Below are 24,119 nucleotides of genomic sequence, written 5' to 3'. Positions count from 1 at the left end.
ACAAACACATTGCAAAGGCGGGGGCCAGGGTAAGCGGGGGAGCGCTGTCTGAAATTCACACCCACAGTGTACGGTAAGTCCTTTAGAGAGGAGGGTGGGGGGAGAGAGGGGGAGAGAAGGGGAGAGAAGGGGATGGGGAGAAGAAGTGGAGACACTTTTAAGAAGACAGACAACTTATAATAAAGTATAGCGGGCATTTTACTTACCGGTCGGGTTTCCTTGGTCCTGAAAACTCCAATGAGTCGATTAAAATACCCGGTCAGCGAAGGAATTGCCTACGGCTGCCCTCCACTGCCTGTCACTACATTGCGACCCTACTCTCCTGCACTACAAGTTCAAAAGAACCATGCCGACCAAATTTTACTCGCGGAAAATTTTTCAACATGCTAAAAAAATTTCCTCAACCAAACTGAGGCCGCGAGTATGCAGGAACTTCTCTCGAGCATGAAGGAGAGTTCCAGTGATCTCATAGGACCTCCTAGGACCACGTGTCGACCATGCTGCGAGTTTGAGTCAAGGGCAAACTCTTCTAAACTCACAGATTAGGTCTCCACAGTGGGGCAGCCCCTTTACACTCACAATCTGTATCAAAATTATCATTCCTCAGCCCACCTGCCCACTGATCATGATCCTCCTACAATTTTTGATAACTATCTTTGCGCCCTATGATGCCACCGAATTTAGTGTTATCTGCAAACTTACTAATCTTTGTACATATTGATATACAGTATTATCTGATTTGGAATGGAATGGAATACTTTATTGTCACATGTGACTAGGCACAGTGAAATTCTTTGTTGCATACCCAATGTATACAAATTTGATTGGATACCACATAAAACAAAGCTTTTCACTGTACCTCAGTACACGTGACAATAATAGACATAAACCTAAACACCCCTCCAGTGCCCCTAATGAATATAGAGCCCTCAGCAACTTCTCATTTCTTCACTTTGCATCCGTATCTCATACTATACCCATCTTTGTTCCTATCCTTTGGTCTCCTGATGCCAGAGTCCTGAAACTTGCTAGGTTCTATGCAAATAACATCAAATTGTACCTCTGTCCACCCCAGTTCCCGGCTACTGCAGGTCTCCCTGACTTGAAATACTTTGCACAACTAGTTTTTCAGGCCATGGATTCTAGTAGTTTACAAGCTCAAGGTCACAATCACAAGCTGTACCCAATGTCCTGCAAAATCAGCGGACCGCAATGATAGAATGGGGACAGTGGAGCTTACTGTATGCATTTGAAGCTCATTTACTTTACAATATACTTTGCAACCGCACTGTCATTCTGCAGTATATTAATAAAACACTTGTCAATCTCATCGTAATTACTCTAAAGTGTTAGGCGATGAATTTGCACTTCTCAGTCCCTCAAGCTTTGGGTTCCTGTTCTCTATTAGACAAACATTGCACCAAAAAAGGTTAACTTTTAATGAATCAGAATGGAAGATCCTGCCAGATCGATCTCTCTACTTCAAATGCCAATTTGCTGCATTTAGAATCATGGAGATAAAGAGTCATACAGTACAGAAATAGGCCTTTAGGTTGACCAATTCTATGCCAACCGTCAAATACCTAACTATATTAATCCCATTTGGTCCAATCTTGTAGATAGATCCCAACCTGAAACGTTGTCTGTCCGGTTCCCTCCAGATGTGGCCTGACTCCTGAGTTCATCCATCAGTTTGTTTTGTTGCTCAAGATTACAGATCTGCAGCGTCTTGTGTTTCCAGTAACCTATTATGCCTTAGCGATTCAAGATGCTAATCCAAATGCTTCTTAACTCATAACTCCTGTGAGAGTTTCTGCCTTCATCACCTTCTCAGGCAATGAGTTCCTGGTTGCAACCATCTAGATTAAATATTATTCTCCAGATTTCTTCTAAACTCCTCACAATTCTCTCTATCTTAGACATCTCTGCAATGGGGAAATGGTTCTTTCTACTACTCAAACTATGCATATCATAATCTGGTATACCTCTCAGGTCCCCCATCAGCCTCCTCTCCTCCTCAGCTGATACCTCACAGTGACAGAGACAGCTTCCATCCTGACAACATATGCTGGTCTGTGTGGAGTTCGCAAGCTCTCCCTGTGACTACGTGGATTTCCTCCAGGTACTACCGTTTCATTCTGCATTCCAAAGATGTGTGGGTTTGTAGGTTAATTGGCCTCTGTAAATTGCCTGAATTTATAGGGAGTTGATGCGAAAGTGGAATAACATAGATAGTCAATATGGCCTCAGTGGGTTGAAAGCACCTGATTCCTTGCTATATTTCAATCAATCAGAAAACAAATGAAACATAATAGGTTGGAAAACACAAACTGCTGGAGGAACTCAGCGGGTCGAGCAGCATCTGAGGAGGAAAAGGAATGGTAGATGCTTCAGGTAGAAGCCCTGCAACAGGACTGAGAACGAAGAGGAACGATAGTCAACATGAGACAGGGACCACTATATTCAAGACAGTAACTGATAGACTTATCCTTGGACCCACACCTAAAACTGTCTCTCTCACCTAATTAGAGTCAGAGTCATATAGTACAGCATGGGAAACAAGTCCCCAGGCCCAACTCGTCTTGCAATGAGGTTGCCTACCTTAGGAAGAACCATTTGCTTGCATTTGGCCCATATCCCTTTAAACCTGAGCATGTGCGTCTGTTTAAATGCCTTTTATGCAATTGTACCTGCCTCTACCATTTCCTCTGGCAGCTCATTCCATATACCCACCATCGTTTGTTTGAAAAAATGGCCCCTCAGATCCCCTTTAATTTTTTCTCTCTCCTCGTCCGATTTAGGCTCCCCTACCCTGGGAAAAAGTCTGTGACCATTCACTTCATCAATGCCCCTTGTAATGCTATAAGGTCACCCCTCAGTCGCCTTTGCTCCAAGGAGAAAAGGCCCAGCTTATCCAGACTCTCTTAATAATTCAAGTCCTGACAGTCCCAGCAACAATTTTATGAATCTCTTTTCCACCCTTTCTAGTTGATTGTGTGACCTTGCTATGAGTCAATTGGGTTCCAGCTGCCTACATTATAATATTTAATGTATTTCAATATCACTTGTTTTTTAGATGTTCTGACGCAATAGGCACGACAGAAATATGAGGTGTGAAGTGATCTGAGTGGGAGCTACTGTGTTACTGTACTTTGGCACGCTGACTTAATCAGCTTTCAGATTACACCGACAAGTGGACCTGGGTTGAGTTTTGCACTGACCAAATCAGACTTATCATGAGTTTAAATTATCATGTGACTGTGAAGACATAATGAATTGGGGGAGAAAGGAAAGCACTCTCTTTATACTAAACCTTTATTACCATGACAACTGCAATGCTGCTAAGATACCAGAGCTGCTTTCTGAAACCCTCAAGTGTTTACATTTAGGGCTGCAGGATTTTTCTCACTAGTGCTGCCTTTCCTATGGAGCAGTTGTCACACTCTCAGCACAGAAACAGGTCCTCCAGCGAATTTGTCCATGTCGGCCAAGTTGTCCAACTGAGCTCGTCCCAATTGCTTACTCCTGCCTTATTTCCCTCTCAACCTTTCCTAATCATGTAGTTGTGCAAAGGTCTTTTAAATGTCAGGATCACCACTTTCTCTGGTAGCTCATTCCATATACCCGCCACCTTGAAACAGTTGCCCCTCAGGTACCATTTAATTTTTTCCCTATTCACCCTCTGCCTTCTAGTTTAGACTCTCCTAGCCTGGGGGAAAAGACCCTGGGTATTCACCGTATCTCTGCTCCTCTTGATTTTATAAACCTCTATTAAGGTCAATCTGCAACCTCCTACACTCCAGAGTAAAAAGACACAGCCTAGCCAGTCTCTCCTTATAACACAAGCCCTCCAGCCTTAAAATCATAAAAGGCACCTCAGAAATATATATATTTTTTTACCAAAGGATGTCTGACGAAGGGTCTCGACCCGAAATGACACAAATTCCTTCTCTCCAGAGATGCTGCCTGTCCCGCTGATTTACTCCAGCATTTTGTGTCCTCTGCTCTCTGATTCCTTCTCTGCTCTCATCAAGCAAAATGTACAAAAGTTTGAGAGCGTGCATCATCAGATTCTGGCACAGCTTCCACCAGACTCAGGTACAGCTTCCTCCCCTCTGTTATCAGGCTTCTGAACAGTCCTTCCATATGCTAGGGTGCTGTCTGATTCAGCTCTATGCCATTGCAGACATTGGACTTTCTCTGGCAACTTATGCGCTACATTGATGAAATTCTGCATTCTGTATCTTCTCCTGTGCTCCATCTATTGTACTTGAGTTTGACTTGGTTTTATTTGTGTAGTATTATCTGATTTGATTGGGTAACATGCAAAACAAAGCTTTTTGCTGCACCTTGATATACGAGTCAATAATAAACCTAAACCTAAAGGGATGCTAGTAGGGAATTCTACTCAATTCATTGTTTGTGGCATCTTTCTGTGCATAAACAGGTAGAGTTCATTCGTCTGTGAAGGCAGAAGTGTAGTGGGAGCTTTACAATATATTTGATTAGCATTTACAGCTCAGACACATGCTGTTTGGCTTAACTGGTCCCTGCTTGTGTTTACACAAGATCCTCTTTCTACTATCCTTCATTTACCTTGTAGGTCAATAAGCTCCAGAATTCTCAACTGGTTTTATTGATGGAAGCCTTCTGCTAATGCCTAGTTCTGATCTACATCATCCAACCTCCATCATCACCCTGCCTCTCTGTGTTCTGCATGTTTGGGCATTATTGCCGCACTAGCTATCCTGGCCTCTTTTCCGACCATGATCTATTTAGTTCATCCAGATTTTAACCGAGTGCTGTCCAGGCAGATGTAGATTTTAGTCTATATTTCCCTTGTGATTTCATCTTGATCTAGATGTAAAGCTGGTGTGCTCATCTGCTCATTGTTATAATGTGAAAAATCAGCACCTGACAACTGGCTGAGGGAAGCACTTAACCTACGCTGGAAGATCATCTACTGTGTGAAAGATATACTTTGGTCTACATTAAATTTTATTGGCCTTCCAGTGTAAGATGTCTGCAAGTGAATGCTGCTGACTGGCACACTCCAGAGTGAAGGAGTACATTGTGAGGGATGCACTGAAGCATGGTACAACCATTGCAAAGGCACAGTCAGGAGGACCATAGTCCAAGGTCCTGCTGAAACTGAGTACTGAGGGATTAGGCCCTATGGAACAGTCTCTCAAACACTTCACGGGTGCATTATTTTAGGAGGAAACAAGAATGGAATTGATGCATTGTGAGAGAATGTATTGAATAAATGGCAAAATAAGCATACAGAAAGACTTCCTCCAATTGTTTATACTGCATTATGAATAAAGTTTTAAATCAACCTAATCATAGAAGAGATTTTCCAAGAAAGCTTGTTAATTTGCAGTTTCAGCCTGTTGAATGAAGACCCTTTACTCCCAACAAATCTTAGCCTCCTACTGAATCTGAACCACCTCATCTCCTCCTCCACCTTCAAACACCATCTTCTCCCACATCTCATTTTAGCACTCCCATCCATCCAATGTTGGTGATTATATCCTCTCCCCTCCCCATTCCATCTCCCAACCTGCTAACCCGTTAAAGGCTAAAGTCTATAAAACCAAGCCACTGAGTACAATATAACCTACCTGAGTGTCCAGGTACATTTGGTGCTCTTATTGTATAGTCCTCTGGAGATCCAATGTGGGAGATGAATGGGAATGTTGAGTCTGTCAAGTTTAGCTACAGTTTATGTTAACAGACTCTATTTTACAGGTTAACTTCGTCATTATCCAAACATTACTTCAAAGTGCCAAAGACTTAAAGCACAGTGTATAAATGCTGACGTAGTTTATTCCTTGGCAGCAATCTAATTCTCTGTGAAAGTTAGTGGGTGGTGTCAGAAGAACCTTTTAACCATGATTGAACACTCTATTTTAATGCTGTCAAAGTCAGAACTACCAGCCAAAGATCAGTATCTGCTCTTCGCTCAGTAAAGGAAGTTTTCCATTTATATAGCATATTTTATAACCCCAGGAGATTCTATAATGCACCTACAGCCACTGGAAACCCTCAGTAGTTATATCATAATATAACCTCAAACTGTACAATAGAAATAGCTCACTGATCAATATATCCCACAAGGTTCAACTCCACACACACTACAGTAGTGAGTGATCACACCGGGTGTGTCAGCAGTGTGGGGGATGGGTGGACACAAACACACCCTGGGACAGGGGGAGAGAGGGAGAGGGGAAGAGGGGGAGAGAGGGAGAGAGGGTAGGAGAGAGGAGGGTAGAGAGAGGGAGGGGGGGAGAGAGAGGGAGGGGGGGTAGAGAAGAGATGTGGTTGTGTAGAGGGAGAAGGGAGAGAGGGAAGGGAGAGGAGAGAGGGGGGAGGAGCGGAGTTTGTCTCATCGTCGTCTATCGTTGTTTAATGTCTGTTATTTTCGGTTGCGTGTTTGCTTTGCCCTTTCCCGGGGGGTTATGATAATAGCCAGATAGTTTATTTTTGAGATATTGACCGAAGGATAAACATATGTTTGAACACCAAGAATACTCTTGGTCCTTGACAAAGTAGCATCTGAAAAAGCAGATAGGTTTTACTGTAATGAAAATTGAAAGATGATTTTTCTTGTCTTTTTATATTTCTCCTCTAAATCTAATACTATCCCCAATTTCTTTTGAAATCCATGGTTATGCCACCTTTCTGATTTCATTTACATTATAGGACTACTTTTATTACTTCATCCCCATTGCAAGAAATGCCAACAATGTAATGATTATTTACTTAACCATGTTTCTTATAAGAGGACATGCAGATCTCACAACCTCACACAATTTTACCACTACTTTGGAGACACAAGGGACCATAGATGCTAAAATCAAGAGCAAAACACAAGCTACTGGAGGACTCAGCGGATCAGGCAGCATTTATGGATGGAAATGAACAGGCAATGTTTTGGATGAGGACTTTTCTCTTTTCTTTAAGACTGGAGTAGAGGGGAGATAGCTGGTAGAAAGAGGTGAATAGAAGGGGTGAAGGGCTGGCAAGTGATAGGTGGATCCAGGAAACAAGGGGTTGGTTGGCAGATGAATCAGGTGGTGGAGATGATGATCACAAAAGCTCGAGATGAAAGTGTAGAAGATAAAAGGCTGCAGAGGGTGAAATCTGAGGAGAAAGGAATGTGAGTAGTGAAATGTAAAAAGCAGGGAGGAGGGAGCCTGCACCGCCATTCAATATGATCATGGCTGATCATCCAACTCAGTATCCCGTACCTGCCTTCTCTCCATACCCCCTGATCCCCTTAGCCACAAGGGCCACATCTAACTCCCTCTTAAATATAGCCAATGAACTGGCCTCAACTACCTTCTGTGGCAGAGAATTCCAGAGACTCACCACTCTGTGTGAAAAATGTTTTTCTCATCTCGGTCCTAAAAGACTTCCCCCTTATCCTTAAACTGTGACCCCTTGTTCTGGAGTACCCCAACATCGGGAACAATCTTCATGCATCTAGCCTGTCCAACCCCTTAAGAATTTTGTAAGTTTCTATAAGATCCCCCCTCAATCTTCTAAATTCTAGCGAGTACAAGCCGAGTCTATCTATCCTGCTAGATACATCCCCAAAGAACTTAATTAATTTCTAATGTCTAATTTCTCTTCCATAAAGCCGAATCATGTTTAGTTTCAATAAATGATCTATCATCATTTCCTTAATTCCAGATTTTTCCGACAACTGTTTTGGTGGTAACTGATATAGCTCTTTATTTTATCTCCCTTGTTGAACAGCAGTGTTGCATAAATTGCTTACTGATCTGCTAAATCTTTTATCAGAACCAAGGCATTTTGAAGGTCACAACTAATGCACACACTACCTCTACGGCCAATTATTTTAATTGTACTAGGAATAAAGATCATAATTTACAGGAGATCAGCCATCCTTCATTCGTTCTTTTGGTAAAATAATCACTAATTTATGAGAAAAACTTGGATGTTTTTCAGTTTTTTTCTTCTTGGTTAATTGCCTGCTTTCAATGTTACAAAAATACCTGGTTAGTGTTTCGGCCATTTCTTTATTCCATATTAATAATTCCAGTCTCATCTACGAAACCAATGCTTTTAGATTACGACTCACTTCCTCTTTACATATACGTCTATCTTTATCCTTCTTGTTGTTTTATGCCTATATACTTTTTTTCTCAATTCTTAAGGCATTTAATTTGGTCAGTTGTGGCCCGAATACCATGAATAGCCCTTTTGCCCAAGATATTTGTATCGACAATTATGCCAAATTAGACTACTCTCATCTGTCTGCACATGGTCTATATCCTTTCATTCTCTGCATGTTCATATGCCTGTCCAAATCCTTATAACTATAAAACTCTGATCTTGGATGTCTATTTATTTATTTATTTGTGTGTGATCACCTCTTCTCGAAAAACGACGTGGTAACGGTAACATTTTTACATATTTCGATAGAGATCTATCCCGTGGAGTCCAAAATTGCCTTATCTGAAAAATTAATGCATTATTTCTCGAGTTATTAATCAAAATGTTCAAAAATCTGAAATAACTTAGAAAATAAAACCGGCTGGCTCTGGCTGATGACGTCACAATGGGTATGCACGCTGTGTTCCACTCGCTGCGAGTGATGTCACCCGGCCGCCGCTCGCTGCCCGCTTCCCAACTCCTCCCCCCCCTCTGTGTGAGTGGGGGAGGTTAGTGTGTGTGTGACGCCACAGGCCCCCCCCCCGTTCCCACAACCGCGCGTTGAGGGGATGGGACGCAACGGGTCCCACTTGGTCTAGTATCTCTTAAAAATACTGAGGAGCTTAGGATGATGATAAGCCACCGTAATTAAATTCGGTCTACTGTTTTCTGGGATATTGCTGTTTACAGTGTCTTTATAAGTAGATTAGAACCCCTGGGACAGAGTGCGGAAGAACGTTATTTGTTCAGTTGCTTGTCTCAAGGCACCTTGTTGTTTCTATTCAAATCAGTGAATGCTGCTGTGTGCTGGAATAATTAGACAGGACATGATGTGTTGATGCATCGGACGTTTCAATCATTTGTTTTCTCTGAAATAGAATTGCTTGGTTTGCAATCAACTTGCAACCACATTGTGCTGTGGATTAAGGTAGAGGATAGAGTGTGAGCCATACAGCACAGAAACGAGCCCTTTGGCCCAGCTCATCCATGTCGACCAAGATGCCCTATTAGGCTAGTCCCACTTATTCGCATTTGGCCTATACCTCTTCAACTCAATGGTATGAACATTGAATTCTCCAATTTTAGGTAACTACAAAACTCTCACCCTCTCTCTTCTTCCTCCAACTCCTCCCCCGTGCTACTGGACTTGCACCTATTTCTTCCCTTCCCCTCCTCTTCCCTTCCACCTATATTCCTTCCTCTAGTTTCACAATTCACAACTCTTCAATTATTTTGTCTCACACCTTCTGTCTCTTCACCTCTGGTCTTCGTCCACCATCTACCGATCAAGAAAACCCCACCTGTTTCAACATATTACCTGCCAGGCTTTGTCCTGCCCTTCGTCTCTTCCAGCTTTCTTCCTCCCTCTACATTCAGTTAGAAGAAAGGTCCCAACCTTTCGGCACGGACTAGAGGGGTCGAGATGGCCTGTTTCCGTGCTGTAATTGTTATATGTTATATATGTTAACCCAAAAGGTCACATACATGCTTTCCAGAGATGCTGCCTGACCCGCTGAGTGACTCCAGCATTTTGTGTATTTTTTCTTACCCAGCATCTTCAGTTTCTTGTTTCAAAATCTCCCTCTAAACCTTTTCTACCTTTATTCCTATCCAAATTTCTTTTAAATGTTGTTTTATATACCTGCCTAAACTATTTCCTCCGGCAGCTCGTTCTATATACCCAGCAATCTCTATGTGAAAAAGTTGCCCCTCATATTTCTATTAAATCTTTCCCTCTCACCTTAAACCTGTGCCCTGTTTCTTGATTCCCCTACCCTGGTAAAAAATACTCTGGACATTCACCCTATGCATTCCCCTCATGATTTTATTCACCTCTAGAGGTCACTCCTCAGCCTCCTGCATTCCACGGAATAAAGTCCTAGCCTGTCCAAATTCTCCCTATAGCTCTGGCCCTTGTGTCCTAGCAACATTATTGTAAATCTTCTCTGTACACTTTCCAGCGTAATGGTATCCTTCCTATGCCAGGGTGAGTACAATTGAACACAATACTCCGTGCAACCTCACAAATATCTTGTACATCTGTAACATAATGTCTCAACTTCTATACTCATTTCCTTGACTGATGCCAATAAGCCAAAAGCCTTCTTCACCATCCTATCTATCTATTACACCACTTTCAGAGAATTATATACTTGTATGCCTAGACCTCTTTGCTCTTGAATGCCCTACTGTTCACTGTAAAGGTCTTGTCCTGGTTTGACATCCCATAATATAACACCTCACACTTATCTACATTAAACTCCATCAGACATTCCTCGACCCACTTGCCTCGTTGATCAAGATCCCTTTGTAATTCTTGATATCCTTCCTCAGTCTACGAAACTACCTAAGTTAGTGTCATCAGCAAACTTACTGATCATGCCTTGTACACTCTCATCCAAATCGTTGATATGGACGACAAACAGCAATGGGCCCAGCACTGAAGCATACAGCTCGTCACAGATCTCCAGTTCGTAAAACAATTCTCCACCACCACCCTCTGTTTCCTACCACAAAGCTAGTTCTGTATCCAGTTGAGGCACTTCTGGCTTCTCTCAGGTATTGAGTAGAGTCTGTATAACCGCCGGTGCCAACAGGCCCTTATAAACAAGAAACATTATTATACATTTCTGAATGCCAAGCTTAAAGGCCCACCAAGAAATTTAGACTATTTCTTTACTTGCATATATTTTGATTTGAGTGCAGAGCAGTACGGAGGGAATGCTACGCCATTGTATTGCCATCTTTCTGTTTATTCTCAAATTTGAAGGAGAGCAAGGAGTTCTTCTTGTGTAGGAAAGAACTGCAGATGCTAGTTTAAATCGAAGGTAGACACAAAATGCTGGAGTAACTCAGCGGGTCAGGAAGCATCTCTGGAAAGAAGGAATGGGTGACCTTTTGGGTCAAAACCCTTCTTCAGACTGTCTGGGTTAAGACATGGTCGTAGAGTGGGAGGGAAGGAGGAATCACAGAGGGGGAGCAGTGAAAGAGGATGTTGCTGAGCTCTCGTCAGAGGAGATTTTGAGGAGATTTTGCAGTGGAGCAGACAAAATGTGTAGGAAAGAACTGCAGATGCTGGTTTAAATCGAAGCTAGACACAAAATGCTGGAGTAAAGGAATGGGTGACGTTTCGGGTCGAGACCCTTCAGTTCTTGCTGTCCTAGGTATTATTTATCCTTTCATCAAACATCATGAAAAATTAATTATCAGGTCATTATCTCTTTGTCATTATGAGAGCCTTCTGTGCAAAACACTGATGCCGTGATTTTTAATATCGCACAGTAAACACACTTAATGGGCTATTAAGTGTTTTTGAATGTCCTGATGTGATGAAAGTTACTATAAAATACAAATCTGATTTCTTTTTTATTAAAGGAACATCGATCAGAAATGAAAGATAAGGATAACATGAGTCAATGTGTGAATCCTTTGAGTGGCCAAGTTTGAAAGATTTCTCTTGGTCTGGAGCTCTCATTTGGCATACCCAGTTATACATCCCAGAGATAGGGAAAAAATGTTAGACCTGGAAGACTGACCCACTGCCATTTCCCAATCCCTTCAATTTCTATGTAACCTGCTCTGGGAGAGAAAATAAACAGGTCTCCAACATTCAGACAATCAAACCCAAGTCACAAGATCATGTTGACTGAGCATATTTGATTGTGAACTAAATACGTCCATTTGGTTTACATGGATTTCTCCAGCCAATAGATGTGTGGATTGCTTCTTTTTGTAGCTACAATAGGTCAGAGTTCACCGTAGTGAGGGAATCACTACTTATGGCACCACCCCTGTATCAAATGAGCACTAGAAGAAGGGTTTCGGCCCGAAAAGTCGCCTATTTCCTTCGCTCCATAGATGCTGCTGCACCCGCTGAGTTTCCCCAGCAATTTTGTGTACCTTCGATATTCCAGCATCTGCAGTTCCCTTTTGAACACTAGAAGATTATGGTCAGGGCTTCGGATATTCCCACATTTCACTCAAAACCTAACATGCATTCCATTTTGTCCTGTTGGCTGACCTACATTTCTAATATCTCTATGCAGTCAATTTTAATATATCTAGTGTCCCAATTATCTCCTCCTTCACTATTACTTTGGAAACCTCTTACTTCCCTGGTGAAGCCAAATGTTTTTTTTTAATTTTAATTTTTTATTTATTTTTGTTAGAAGTAAGTACAGTAATGTGGTACCACAGAACCTAATACTTATTAACATGTTACATTTCATATACAACTTCTTATTTTTAATTTAATAATAAAACAGGTTAGGAAGAAAAGAGTAGAAAAAGAGAGAATATCATAGAGTGGTGCGTGAGATAGTAAGATAGCCCGAAAGAAGAGAGAAGTACACGAAAAGAGAGAGAGATAGAAAAGAAGTAGTAAAAAGAAAAAGAAACGAATTAGAAAAAAAAGGAGATTAACAGATATACCTATTTAATGTTGGTGTTGGTGCATATTTCCAAAATTTAAGTATAAGTTTTTTTGCTGTTATTAATCCATAATTAAGGAGGGATTTTTGAAACGTATTTAGCTTATTCCCATCTTCCATTGATCATTTCTGTATTAGGGTCAAGTCTTATATTAAATAGTTTTGTAAAAATTTCAAAAATGTCATTCCAGAATTTATGAAGTTTTATGCAGGAGACAAAAGAGTGTGTTATAGTGGCATTTTGAGATAAACATTTATCACACATGGGAGAGATATTTGGATAGATTTTATTCAGTCTAGTTTTCGAGTAGTATAATCTGTGTAAGATTTTAAATTGAATTAGATTGTATCTTGCATTAATCGAACATTTATGTATGTATATCAGGTATTTTTCCCATGTTTCTTTCGGAATTTTTATCAGTAATTCTCGTTCCCAGTCTGCTCTGATTGCCTCTGTCGATGGTAATTCTATATTTAAAATGATATTATATAAATATGATATTAAATTGCTTGATTCTGCCTTAATGTTCATTGCTTCATCTAATAAATCTAGGGTTAGAAGTTGATATCCTTGTATGTGTTTTCTCAAATAGTCTCGAATTTGAAGGTATTTAAAGTATTGGTTACTTTTCAGGTTGTATTTTAATTGTAATTGTTGAAATGATAAAAAAAATTCCCATTTCATACATGTCTCCAATCCTTTTATTCCTAATCTTTCCCAATAGGTATACGTTTTGTCAGTGAGAGATGGTTTGAATGAGGGATTATTAACTATTGGAGATAAAAGCGATAAGTTTCTTAATTTCAAAGTTAGTTTTATTTGTTTCCAAATTCGTATTGTGTTGTGGATAATTGGGTTCTTCTTATATATTGTATTGTTTAATTTTATCGGGGAGAAGAGGATCGCTCCTATATTAAAAGGAGAGCAATCCTCTTTCTCCATTCTTATTCATTCTACCTGTTGGGCAGAGCTGTCCAACCAATAAATTATGTTTTTAATATGCCCAATAGTAGTATAAAAAGTTCGGAACTGTAAGTCCCCCAGATTCTTTAGGTTTACACAGGTGTTTTCTTTGGATTCTGTGCGATATGTAGTCCCATATGAAGTTTGTAACATTGGAGTCTAATTTTGTTTAAGAAATTTTTTGGTAAGTATATTGGTATTGATTGAAATAGATATATTTGTGGTAGAAAAATCATTTTTATAGCATTTATTCTGCCTATTAAAGACATCGGCAGGGTTTTCCAGAATTTAATCAGCGCATTCAATAAAGGCATAAAATTTGCATTAAATAGTGATTTATATTTTCTAGTAATTTGGATACCCAAATATTTGAATTTTTCTGTTGCAATTTTAAAGGGAAAGGTGAAGCCAAATGTAGACTGTTTATTTAGTATCTTAATAGTGACTTCAGCATTCATAAGTAAGTTCCCATTTTGGGCACCGGTACTTGCACTATTGTTGTTTTAGTTTTTAATTCCCATTATGTTCGGAACTAATTTTTTCTCCGATGTATTTTTTCCTTGTCTTTCAGTAATGCCCCCTTCTCATTGGCTGCAGCGTTGGCAAGGGCAACAACAAATGAAATCCTTCAGAGTGACCTTTCTCTTCTTCATTATGTGCCGAAGCTCTTGGATGGCACCGATGGGATTACACGTAAGTAGTATGAAAACCAGGAGAGGGAAGATTGAATCAATTCCTCCCTCAAGCTCCTATGGAGACACTTGGATTGTTTTACTCGATGAGACTATCATTTATCTCTTAATTAGCATCAATAAAAATGAAGGTGGTACAAAATACTGTAGATGCATCTGTAGCAAAATAGAAAACTGTTGGAGGAGCCCAGTGGGTCAGGCAGCATCTGTGGAAGAAATAGACAATCGACGTTGAAGAGTCTATGTGAAGGATCTCAGCCCAAAATGTTGGCTGTCCATTTCCCTCCAGAGGTACTGCCTGACTCACTGTGTTCCTCTAGCAGCTCTCCCTTTTTGCTCAGTAAAAATACATTTCACTTTGCTAATTGTGGAAGTTTGCTGTGTGCAAATTGCAGCCATGTTTCCTAAATTGTGATTGCACTTCAGAGATACTTGATTTGCTGTGGAATATTTTGAGATGTCTTGAAAATGCAAAACACTGTACAGAAATTCAGGCTTGTCTCCATTTAAGAATGTGTTGCTGCTGAACTAATGAGGGAGAGGAATCCAGGAAGAGGCATTTTATCTTGGGAGATAGCTACTGCACAGTGAGGTTAGTTATAGTCTATGTTTCTCTGTTGGGTCTTTTCTGAAAAAGTCCAGCTGGTGCTCTTTGAGGAGAAAGAGTGGGGGAGGGGGGAGAGATCTATTTGTAACCTACTAGTTATCACCCAAGTGACAATGAGTCTCAACACTCCCCACACATACAAAGCATTCAATCTCATACAGGTGCCTACACTTCCACCCCTCCCCTCACTAAAGATATACACAAAAGTTAGTGATAGAAACAGGACCTGGTTGATTACACTTCCCTGCACCATTAACCCAAGGTTTTGATGTCAAATGACTGACTCAATACACATATTAGAAATTCAGTTGGGGAATACCTTATTTTTTTAGTTTGACATTGCATCAGTTTGGTGTCACCTGTGAGAAAACTGTTGAAAATGGAAATCTGCCAATTGCACAACAGTACCTAGTTGAAGGACATGTAGGGTGTGGATAAGTTTGATAGCAACGCAGATAACCAGGCAAGCAGTGTAGTAGAATAAGAACAGAAAAGAGAGAATTTTATTTTATTGCTTTACAACTTGTATTTAATTGCTTTACAAACCTTGATTACTCAAATACCCTCACTGCAGTAACTTGACTTTTAAAATGTAGTCGTCGCACATCACACGTCAATGTGTTGTGGTCAAACACGGTGGCCTATTTGTGTACAATAAAGATTTCACAAATAACAGTGAGACAATCTATTTTGTTGACTTATTCACTGTTAAGTCAACAAGAAAAATACATAAAGTTACATCAACCACTGTGCACTACCTATTTTGATCTCGGAAATGATACTATCGATCAAGTGGGCCTATGAAGAATCTTTCTTAGATGTCAGAAATTCATTTCTATTCTGTGTCTGTTACACAACAAAATTCTAATCTGTCTCTAGTGTACAACATCACTGGTCCGACAATAAAATCCACAATGAGACCCTGGAAAAGACAGATTATTTTCCAGATCTCAAGAGCTACTTCTTGGCAAAGGCTGACATTGATGATGAAATTAACTACCATATAGTCTTTGCTATCTGACGAAGAGGCTTCAAAGATCAAGATATCAAGGGGCGAAAGTTCATAATCTAACCCAGGCGGCACAGATCCCCATTTTCCTGTATGGTTCAGTCACTGCAAACTAGAACTCCCTACTCAACAGCATAATAGGAGCATCTTCACCAGAACAGTAGCAGTTAAAGAAGGTGTCTCACCACCAGCTTTACAAGGGCAACTGGAATAGACAATAAATGCTGGTCTTGGCAGAAGTACCTATATCCATTAAAAAATGTAAAATGAAAAAACTGATAATGGAGTCATACCACAAAATATCCCCAATCCACTGGCAGAATAAGTAAACCAACATCAGCTCCCATACCCAAATCAACAGCCCCACTTTAAGCCCCATATTACACACAGCTAGATGCAAGGAGCAGATCACATCATGTGCATGCCCAACACCTAACTCTTGAAACAGGCAAAACACAAAATGCTGGGGGAACTCAATGGGTCAGGCAGCATCTGTGGAGGGAATGGACAGGTGATATTTCGGTTTGAGATCGTTCTTGAGACCTAACCCGAAGCATCACCTGTCCATTCCCTCCACAGAAGCTACCTGGCCCACTGAGTTCCTCTAGCAGTTAGTGTTTTGCTCAAGATTCTAGCATTTGTAGTTTTTGGTGTCTCCTGAAATAGGCACTTTAGTTTTAGCTCTGTCATGGTAAGCGATTACCAGACAAACAGAGAAAATAACGAAACTTTGTTCTCAATGTCTCCAGAAGAAATTTTAATATTCTCCCCAATTTACAAAATTCCGTTATGCATGACTGTTCAAAATTGAGAAATTCAGAATGGCAGAGAACCATGGGTCCCTCTATCAGTATGTGGATTCCCAGTGAGAATGGTGAAAGGAGGACACCTTTTTCCACACTAACCCCTCAGCTGCTTCATCGAACACTGCCTTTACCATTTGTCAGTCTTTGGAGCCAACAATGGCTTCATGAACCACCTCAGAACCCATGGATAGAAGCAAGTTATTATCAGACTGCAAGGAAATAAAAACATTTTGTTGGCTCTAGCTGATGGGTCACCATGTTGGCTCCACCATGTCCATTGTCCATTGGCGCTGTCACATTCTTTACATTTACCTACAGCAGGAATTAGTGCATGTGTTTTTAACTTCAAAATATAAATATATATTTGCATGTTTTATGAATAGGTAAGTATCAAATATCACCATTCTCAGTACACGCCATATCATTCAATTTACATTAAGGCAGCAAGACAACAGTTGTGACAGCTGCACCTCTTGACACAATGTTCTGGACCGTGGTATGTGCCAATTTGGTTGTGGGCAACTTCTTGCAGCAGAAGACCTGAAGGTTTCAGACAAACTAGAGGGCACTAAGTTAATAATCATCAAGTAGCAGCTGTTTCAGTGCGCATACCTGGGAACAGCCCTCAGCCACCGAGTGCTGTGTAACACAGCTGTTGGGGATGGAACTCCACGGAGATCACTTCATCTCTTTCCAGACCTTCTTTGTAAATGTACATTCCAGAATTTGATGGATGATGGTCTCATCCCCAAACAACTGTCCTGAGGGCAGCCTGTGGGGAACCGATTCACCCTACCACTCAGCCGTTATTAGCAGCATAACCAAGTGTTCTGAGAGAGCTTTATCCTCTGTGATCAAGTTAAGGTCCAGAAACCTTCACACATAGAGTCAATTGTTATTCTGCCTAATCTCTCCCTCACTGGGTTAATTGAGCTGTGATGTAGTGATTGAGTACTGTTGAATACATGCCAAGTACACAGCTGGGGTGGTTTCCAATTAATGTATTCATGCTTTCTTTGAAGAGCTTTATTAAGCTACAGTTATGGATCCCCTGATGACTCTCAGTGAATCAGTTAAAAAGAAGAAATACATAAAGCTGGCTGGTTCCTTGAATAGCTCAGCGAGTTGAGATGCATGGCCAGTGATTCAGACCAAAGGAAATATAGTACCGGTTCAAACCTTGGCAAAGGAAGACTTTCATCTGTAGTTCGTCATAGAACAGGACAGCACAGAGGAACAAGCCCTTCGGCCCACAATGTCTGTGCCAAACATGATGCAAAATTAAACTAATCTCTTCTGTCATATCATATCCATCCATTCCTTGCATATTCATGTGCCTTTCTAAAAGCCTCTTAAGTGTCACTATTGTATCTGCCACTGCCACCTCTCCTGGCAGAGCTTTGCAGGCAACCACCACTCTTATGTAAAAAAACTTGCCTTACTTATCCCCATACGTTGCCCCTCTCATCTTTAATCTATGCTCTCGAGTGCTTGATACTTCTACCCGGGGAAAAAGAGTCCTGACTGTACCCTTTCTATGTTTCCCATAATTTCACACACTCTTATCAGGTCTCCCCTCAAATTCCAAAAGCAATCTGCGGCTAATTAAGAACTTTTAAAGTGGTCATTGCAGAAAAGGGTAGCTAGTTGTGCCCTACAAGATACCATGCTATTTGATTCGATTGAGAGATCAAAATCAGTCAACTTGTTTGGAAATGTTTTCAGGCTTTATTTCACACAGGGAGTAGACAGGGTCTCAGTTTATCATCTTGTCAAAAAGATGATGCCTCCTGACTGTGCGGCCCACCATGAGTAAGGCATTCTCAGTTTCACCCTGGGAGCGTCAGCCTGGATTATATTGTGACTCGAATTCACAACCATAGATTAGACCACTATGCAAAGTCATAACAGATGGGCAATGCTCACATGCATAGTTCATTGACAATGGAGACCTCTGATCTACTGTAATACACTTTTCACAAATGCTTCCCCCCCCCCCCCCCTTTAGAAACGGATACCTTTGCAAATCAAACTTATGGTTTCAAACCCAAATAATACCATGGCAGTGCATAAAATACAGCCACTATAAGGCAACAAAGTTTTGGGGGTGATGTGCTTAGCAATTGTAACCCTTTCCCGAGACTCACCAATACCTGCACTCCTCCCTCACTCTGCTACTTGAGATTCTCCCTAAGCTAAACCATTCATCTTAGAACATAGAACAGCACAGGTACGGGCTCTTTGGCCCACAATGTTTATCCCGAACATGATGCCGATAAACTAATCTGCCTGTACATGACCCAAATCCTGCTATTCCCTGCACTTCCATGTGCCTATATAAAAGCCTCTTAAATGCCACAATCGTGTCTGCCCATAAAACCACCTCTGGCAACGCGTACCAGGCCCCCACTACTCTGTAAAAAACTTGCCCCACACATTTCCATCAAACTTTCCCCCTCTCACATTATAGCTACGCCCTCTAGTGTTGGAAATTTCCACCTTGGGGGATAAAGGATTCTGACTGTATAGATAGGTTATGACGTGTAGGAAAGAACTGCAGATGCTGGTTTAAATCGAAAGTAGATCACAAAATGCTGGAGTAACTCAGTGGGAAGGGCAGCATCTCTGGAGAGAAGGAATGGGTGATGTTTCAGGTCGAGACCCTTCTTCACAAGGTTATGACCTTCGATTGACATGCCCCTGGTTCTTTTTTCCATTCAAATTAGGCACCCAATTTTCTTGGACATATAGTTTCTTTGGTCCTCACCTTCCATCCAACCAGCCTTTGCATCCAGCACATCATTATTCGACATTTTCACAAGCTGCAACGTGATCCTATTTTCTGTCCCATCTTCCCCTCCCACTCCTTTCTGCTTCACGCAAGTACCGCTCTCATCTTGACTCGCCCCTAACCTTTGCAAAAGCTGGTTTGCTCATCCATTCCCACCCTTCGCTCTCCCTTTCCTTTCGCTCTGGCACTTTCCGCTGCAACGCTAGGAGAAGCAACACCTGTCCCTATATCTCCACTCTCACTAACATCTAGGGACCCAAACAGCCCTTCCTGGTGAAGCAGAGGCACCTTGTCTAGTCTACTGCATAGGGTATTCTCGATGTGGCCTCTACATCGGTGAGATCAGGTACAGATTAGGTGATCGTTTTGCGGAGCACCTTGCTCCATCTGCAATGCAACTGGAGCTCACAATTACTAGCCATTAGAATTACCCTCCCCATCGCCACACTGACCTGTCTGTCCTTAGCCTCCTCCGCAGCCAGGGCGAGGCTAAACGCAAACTAGAAAAACAGCACATCATATTCGATCCTGGTAGTCCAGATCCCAATGGCATGAACATTGAATTCTCTAATTTCAGGTAACCTGCTCTCCTTCAATCAATCTAGCCATCCTGATCCTCCCACTCACATTGTTCGTTCCTACGATACCCCACCCCCTCGAACCAGCTTCTTCTTCGCCCATCTCCTAATCATTCCTCTCATCAGTTCCCTTACCTCTGCCATGCTTCCATTTGCTCACCTTACCTCCTCAGTTGATCCAATGCTCAACTTTCCTGTCCCATCAGATTCCATTAACTGTAGCTCCTTGCTACCTCCACCTATCATGTGCCAACTCGGTTGTTATCTCCACCCCTCTCTCTCCCACCTGATTCCCATCCACCAATCCACCCCTCCTCACCAAGAGTGTACGAGTCCTTGGCCCAACCCCTCACCTCTTTATACTAGCTACCTCCATGATATTATTTCAGTACAGAGGAAGGGTCTCAATATGGCAATTTACCATTTTGCTCTGTTGATGATGTCTGACCTGCTGTTCCTCCAGCAGTTTGTTTTTCCTTCCAGACTCCAGCATCTGTGGGTTTTTGTATACACAATTATTCTGTCATAATTTATAGTATCTCAGTAATCCATTGCAGAATCCATTTATTTGACTGATGCTGGGGATTTATTCCTATCTTGGTCTATGTTTTGTGATCTTGTTTTGTTCTATGTTGTGGGCTTTGAATGGTTAGTCAAGTGAAAGTGAGTCATGTCCTGTGCAATTCTGCCTATTTCATAATTGCTGGCATCAGGTGTTTGATTCAGATGAAAATACACATTCTTTCCAGTTAGGAACAGGAGCCCAAGCACTGGGAAAATAGTTCCATTGCCAATTGTAAAAAGCAATCTTCACCTGGGCTTCCACGCTGGAGAGTAGGAAGATTGGCATCAAAGCCACAGTGCTAATTTCACTGTTCAAAAGGGAACTGCAGATGCTGGAATATCGAAGGTACACAAAATTGCTGGGGAAACTCAGCGGGTGCAGCAGCATCTATGGAGCGAAGGAAATAGGCGACGTTTCGGGCCGAAACCCTTCTTCAGACTGATGGGGGGGGGGGGAAAGAAAGAAGGAAAAGGGGAGGAGGAGGAGGCGCCCGAGGGCGGGCGGATGGGAGGGTGGGAGGAGACCGCTAGAGGGTTAAGGAAGGGGAGGAGACAGCAAGGGCTAGCCAAATTGGGAGAATTCAATGTTAATGCCATAAGGACGCAAGGTCCCCAGACGGAATATGAGGTGCTGTTCCTCCAATTTCCGCTGTTGCTCACTCTGGCAATGGAGGAGACCCAGGACAGAGAGGTCGGATTGGGAATGGGAGGGGGAGTTGAAGTGCTGAGCCACCGGGAGGTCAGGTAGGTTATTGCGGACTGAGCGGAGGTGTTCGGCGAAACGATCGCCCAACCTACGCTTGGTCTCACCGATGTAAATCAGCTGACATCTAGAGCAGCGGATGCAGTAGACGAGGTTGGAGGAGATACAGGTGAACCTTTGTCGCACCTGGAACGACTGCTTGGGACCTTGAATGGAGTCGAGGGGGGAGGTGAAGGGACAGGTGTTGCATTTCTTGCGGTTGCAACGAAAAGTGCCCGGGGAGGGGGTGGTGCGGGAGGGAAGGGAAGAATTGACGAGGGAGTTGCGGAGGGAGCGGTCTTTGCGGAAGGCAGACATGGGGGGAGATGGGAAGATGTGGCGAGTGGTGGGGTCACGTTGGAGGTGGCGGAAATGGCAGAGGATTTCACTAATCAGCTTACTGAGGAAAACAGCTTGCTCCCACAAGAAATCTAGAGACCTGAAAGCAAATAGATGTTCCATTTGGGGGAGAGGCAGGTCCAAAATGATTTCAAGAAATGCAAGACAGTCCCAGCGAATTCAAGAGAAACCCAGACAGTGGTAAGGTGAATAGCAGAGAGATATTTTAAGGTGGATAAACCCCAGGGAGAATTGAAAAACAAAATAATAGTCAGTGGGTAGTGACAGAAGAAGATCGAGGAGGAAGATTATGCACGTCATGAACACCTGCAAAGACCAGTTTGGGTTAAATGGCCTGATTCTGTACAATACTGAATAATAAACACCATGCTAAATAAAAATCAGAAGAAAATGTTCCATATAAAAATGGATTTTCCATTTGGAGGTCATTTTATTAACAGTGACGACGAGACCATGTCCTAATTCCGGCAAAGAAAAATGACTGGCTAGTTAGTTAGCACGTGTTAGTTAGACGTGATGGTTGAGTGCTTGATGCATCTTGTGCTTTTTCACCCAGACCTGTAAATCCATTTAGTTTCTGGAGACATTGCTATTAATGCACTTTAAAAAAAAGTTGCATCTGCCCAACAAAAACTTAGGCTCAGGTGGGAAGGGGAACGAGTGATCGAAGCAGGTCAGAGAGCTGAGAACAATCTCAAGGGTGAATTTACGGTCAGACACCTCCTTGCCTCATTACATTGTTGGAGTAACTGTTGGAGTATTACCCTTCTGTACCTTCGGATGATGAAATAAAAACAAAGACTCCACACGGTTGTCAGGCCGAGTATACATAAACTGTTTCCACGGCCAAAGATGTGCGTTAAAAACCTATCGCTACCGCATTCTCCCGACCGTCCGACTTCATTAAAATGGACAAGTTTGGGATGGGAGGCCTAGTGGGGTGACAGCCTCGGAAAGAGACAACGGCAACGACACATGCTGTGTTCCCGTGGCCGCCACTAGCTGTGACTTCATCCAACGAGCAGACCGAGTCCCCGGCTTCAGCACCCAAGGCCCTCCCCAATAACCAGTTCCACTTACCGCCCAGAGCGACTGTCCCCCATCTTTGGTTCATCATTGTGGGGAGGGAGGGGGCGAGCACGGAGCGCGGGCACACTCCGTGACGACAACCAGGTGACAGTCCACGTGGTGCACGTGGGTCCTCGAGACCCCCACGTGACAGTTGAGGGATCAGACGGCGGGTACCACGGGCTGGGTGGGCACCTGCCCACGCGACGCTCGATGCGCCCCACGTGATCGTCGCCCTGGCAATGTCTCGCGTCTCCTGCCCTCGTGACAGCCGGCACATCGCACGTGACTGGATAGGTCACCGCGTAGCTGACCCTTATTTCTGAATGAATGGGAATTGACCAATTTGTGTTTCTAATTTAATTAATTTAAAATATATATTGATTAGTACAGGTGTGGAGAAGGCAGGAGAATGGGGTTAGGAGGGAGAGAATAGATCAGGCATGATTGAATAGCGGAGTAGATTTGATGGGCCGAATGGCCTAATTCTACTTCTACACCATGATTGTCCACGTGACGCGCTCCCGCACGCCATGCGCTGCTGCCTGACATGAGCGCGAGGCCCGGTGTTGACGCGACGCGACGCCGGTGGGGGTGGGGGGTCCTCCCTTCAAGAATGTTCGGCCTCGTCCGCCAGTCCATTGGGGTGAGAGAGTCTGGGCGGCCTTACTCCCCGTTACCGTTTTAAGGCGATGGTGGGATGCCCATCACATAGTTCGGGCTTCACAGCGGCGCAGTTGGCAGAGTTGCTGCCTTACAGCGCCAGAGACCCCGGGTGCTGTGCGTGTGGAGTTTACACATTCTCCCTGTGACGACGTGGGTTTTCTCAGGGTGCTCCTGTTTCCTCCCACGTCCCAAAGATGTGCTGGTTGTAGGATAATTGGCTTCTGTAAATTGCCCCAAGTGTATGGGGAGTGGAGGCGAAAGTGGGATAATCATGTCGAACTGAGAACGGGGTGATCGATGGTCGGCACGGACTTGGTGGGCCGAAGGGGTTGTTTCCAGGCTGTGTATTTCAATCAAATCAATAAAACATTTTCATAATTGCCCAACAGTGAGGAATATTGCAGACCTCGATGAAGTTCATGTTATCATCCAGATGCATAGGATTTCCTTTCAGGCAGACAGCCAGGTGCAAATATTTGTTTTAATGCAGATGTTAGAAATCTACAGTAGATATTGGAAATACCCAGCAGGTCAGGCTGCCGCTGTGGGAAGAGAAACTTCCATTAAACTTTCAGGTCCAAGATCTTTGGTCAGTGCGAGCTCAAGGAGGAGCTGTCCATTCAGCACCATGACTGTATGAAAGCAAACCTGGGCGATA

The 24,119-nt window shown here is 42.6% G+C and overlaps 1 protein-coding gene across 2 annotated transcripts in view; it reads left to right on the top strand.

The window, feature by feature from the left end:
* Positions 1–24,119, top strand: part of ppm1e (protein phosphatase, Mg2+/Mn2+ dependent 1E) — a 91,667-nt gene that overhangs the window by 53,308 nt on the left and 14,240 nt on the right. Inside the window, exons 1-2 of one of the 2 annotated variants that reach the window (XM_033045762.1) lie at positions 8,901–9,270; positions 14,150–14,271. In XM_033045762.1, the coding sequence (XP_032901653.1) occupies positions 9,245–9,270; positions 14,150–14,271 (148 nt within the window). In that variant the 5' untranslated portion in view covers positions 8,901–9,244. Of the gene's footprint in view, positions 1–8,900; positions 9,271–14,149; positions 14,272–24,119 lie in introns of those variants that run through there. The other variant, XM_033045761.1, reaches the window with a different exon arrangement.

Source organism: Amblyraja radiata, chromosome 28 (genome assembly GCF_010909765.2).
Source record: "Amblyraja radiata isolate CabotCenter1 chromosome 28, sAmbRad1.1.pri, whole genome shotgun sequence".
In the NCBI taxonomy this organism is placed as follows: Eukaryota; Metazoa; Chordata; class Chondrichthyes; order Rajiformes; family Rajidae; genus Amblyraja; species Amblyraja radiata.
The sequence above is the reverse complement of the archived record's forward strand: the minus strand, read 5'-3'. Positions and strand labels throughout refer to the sequence as shown.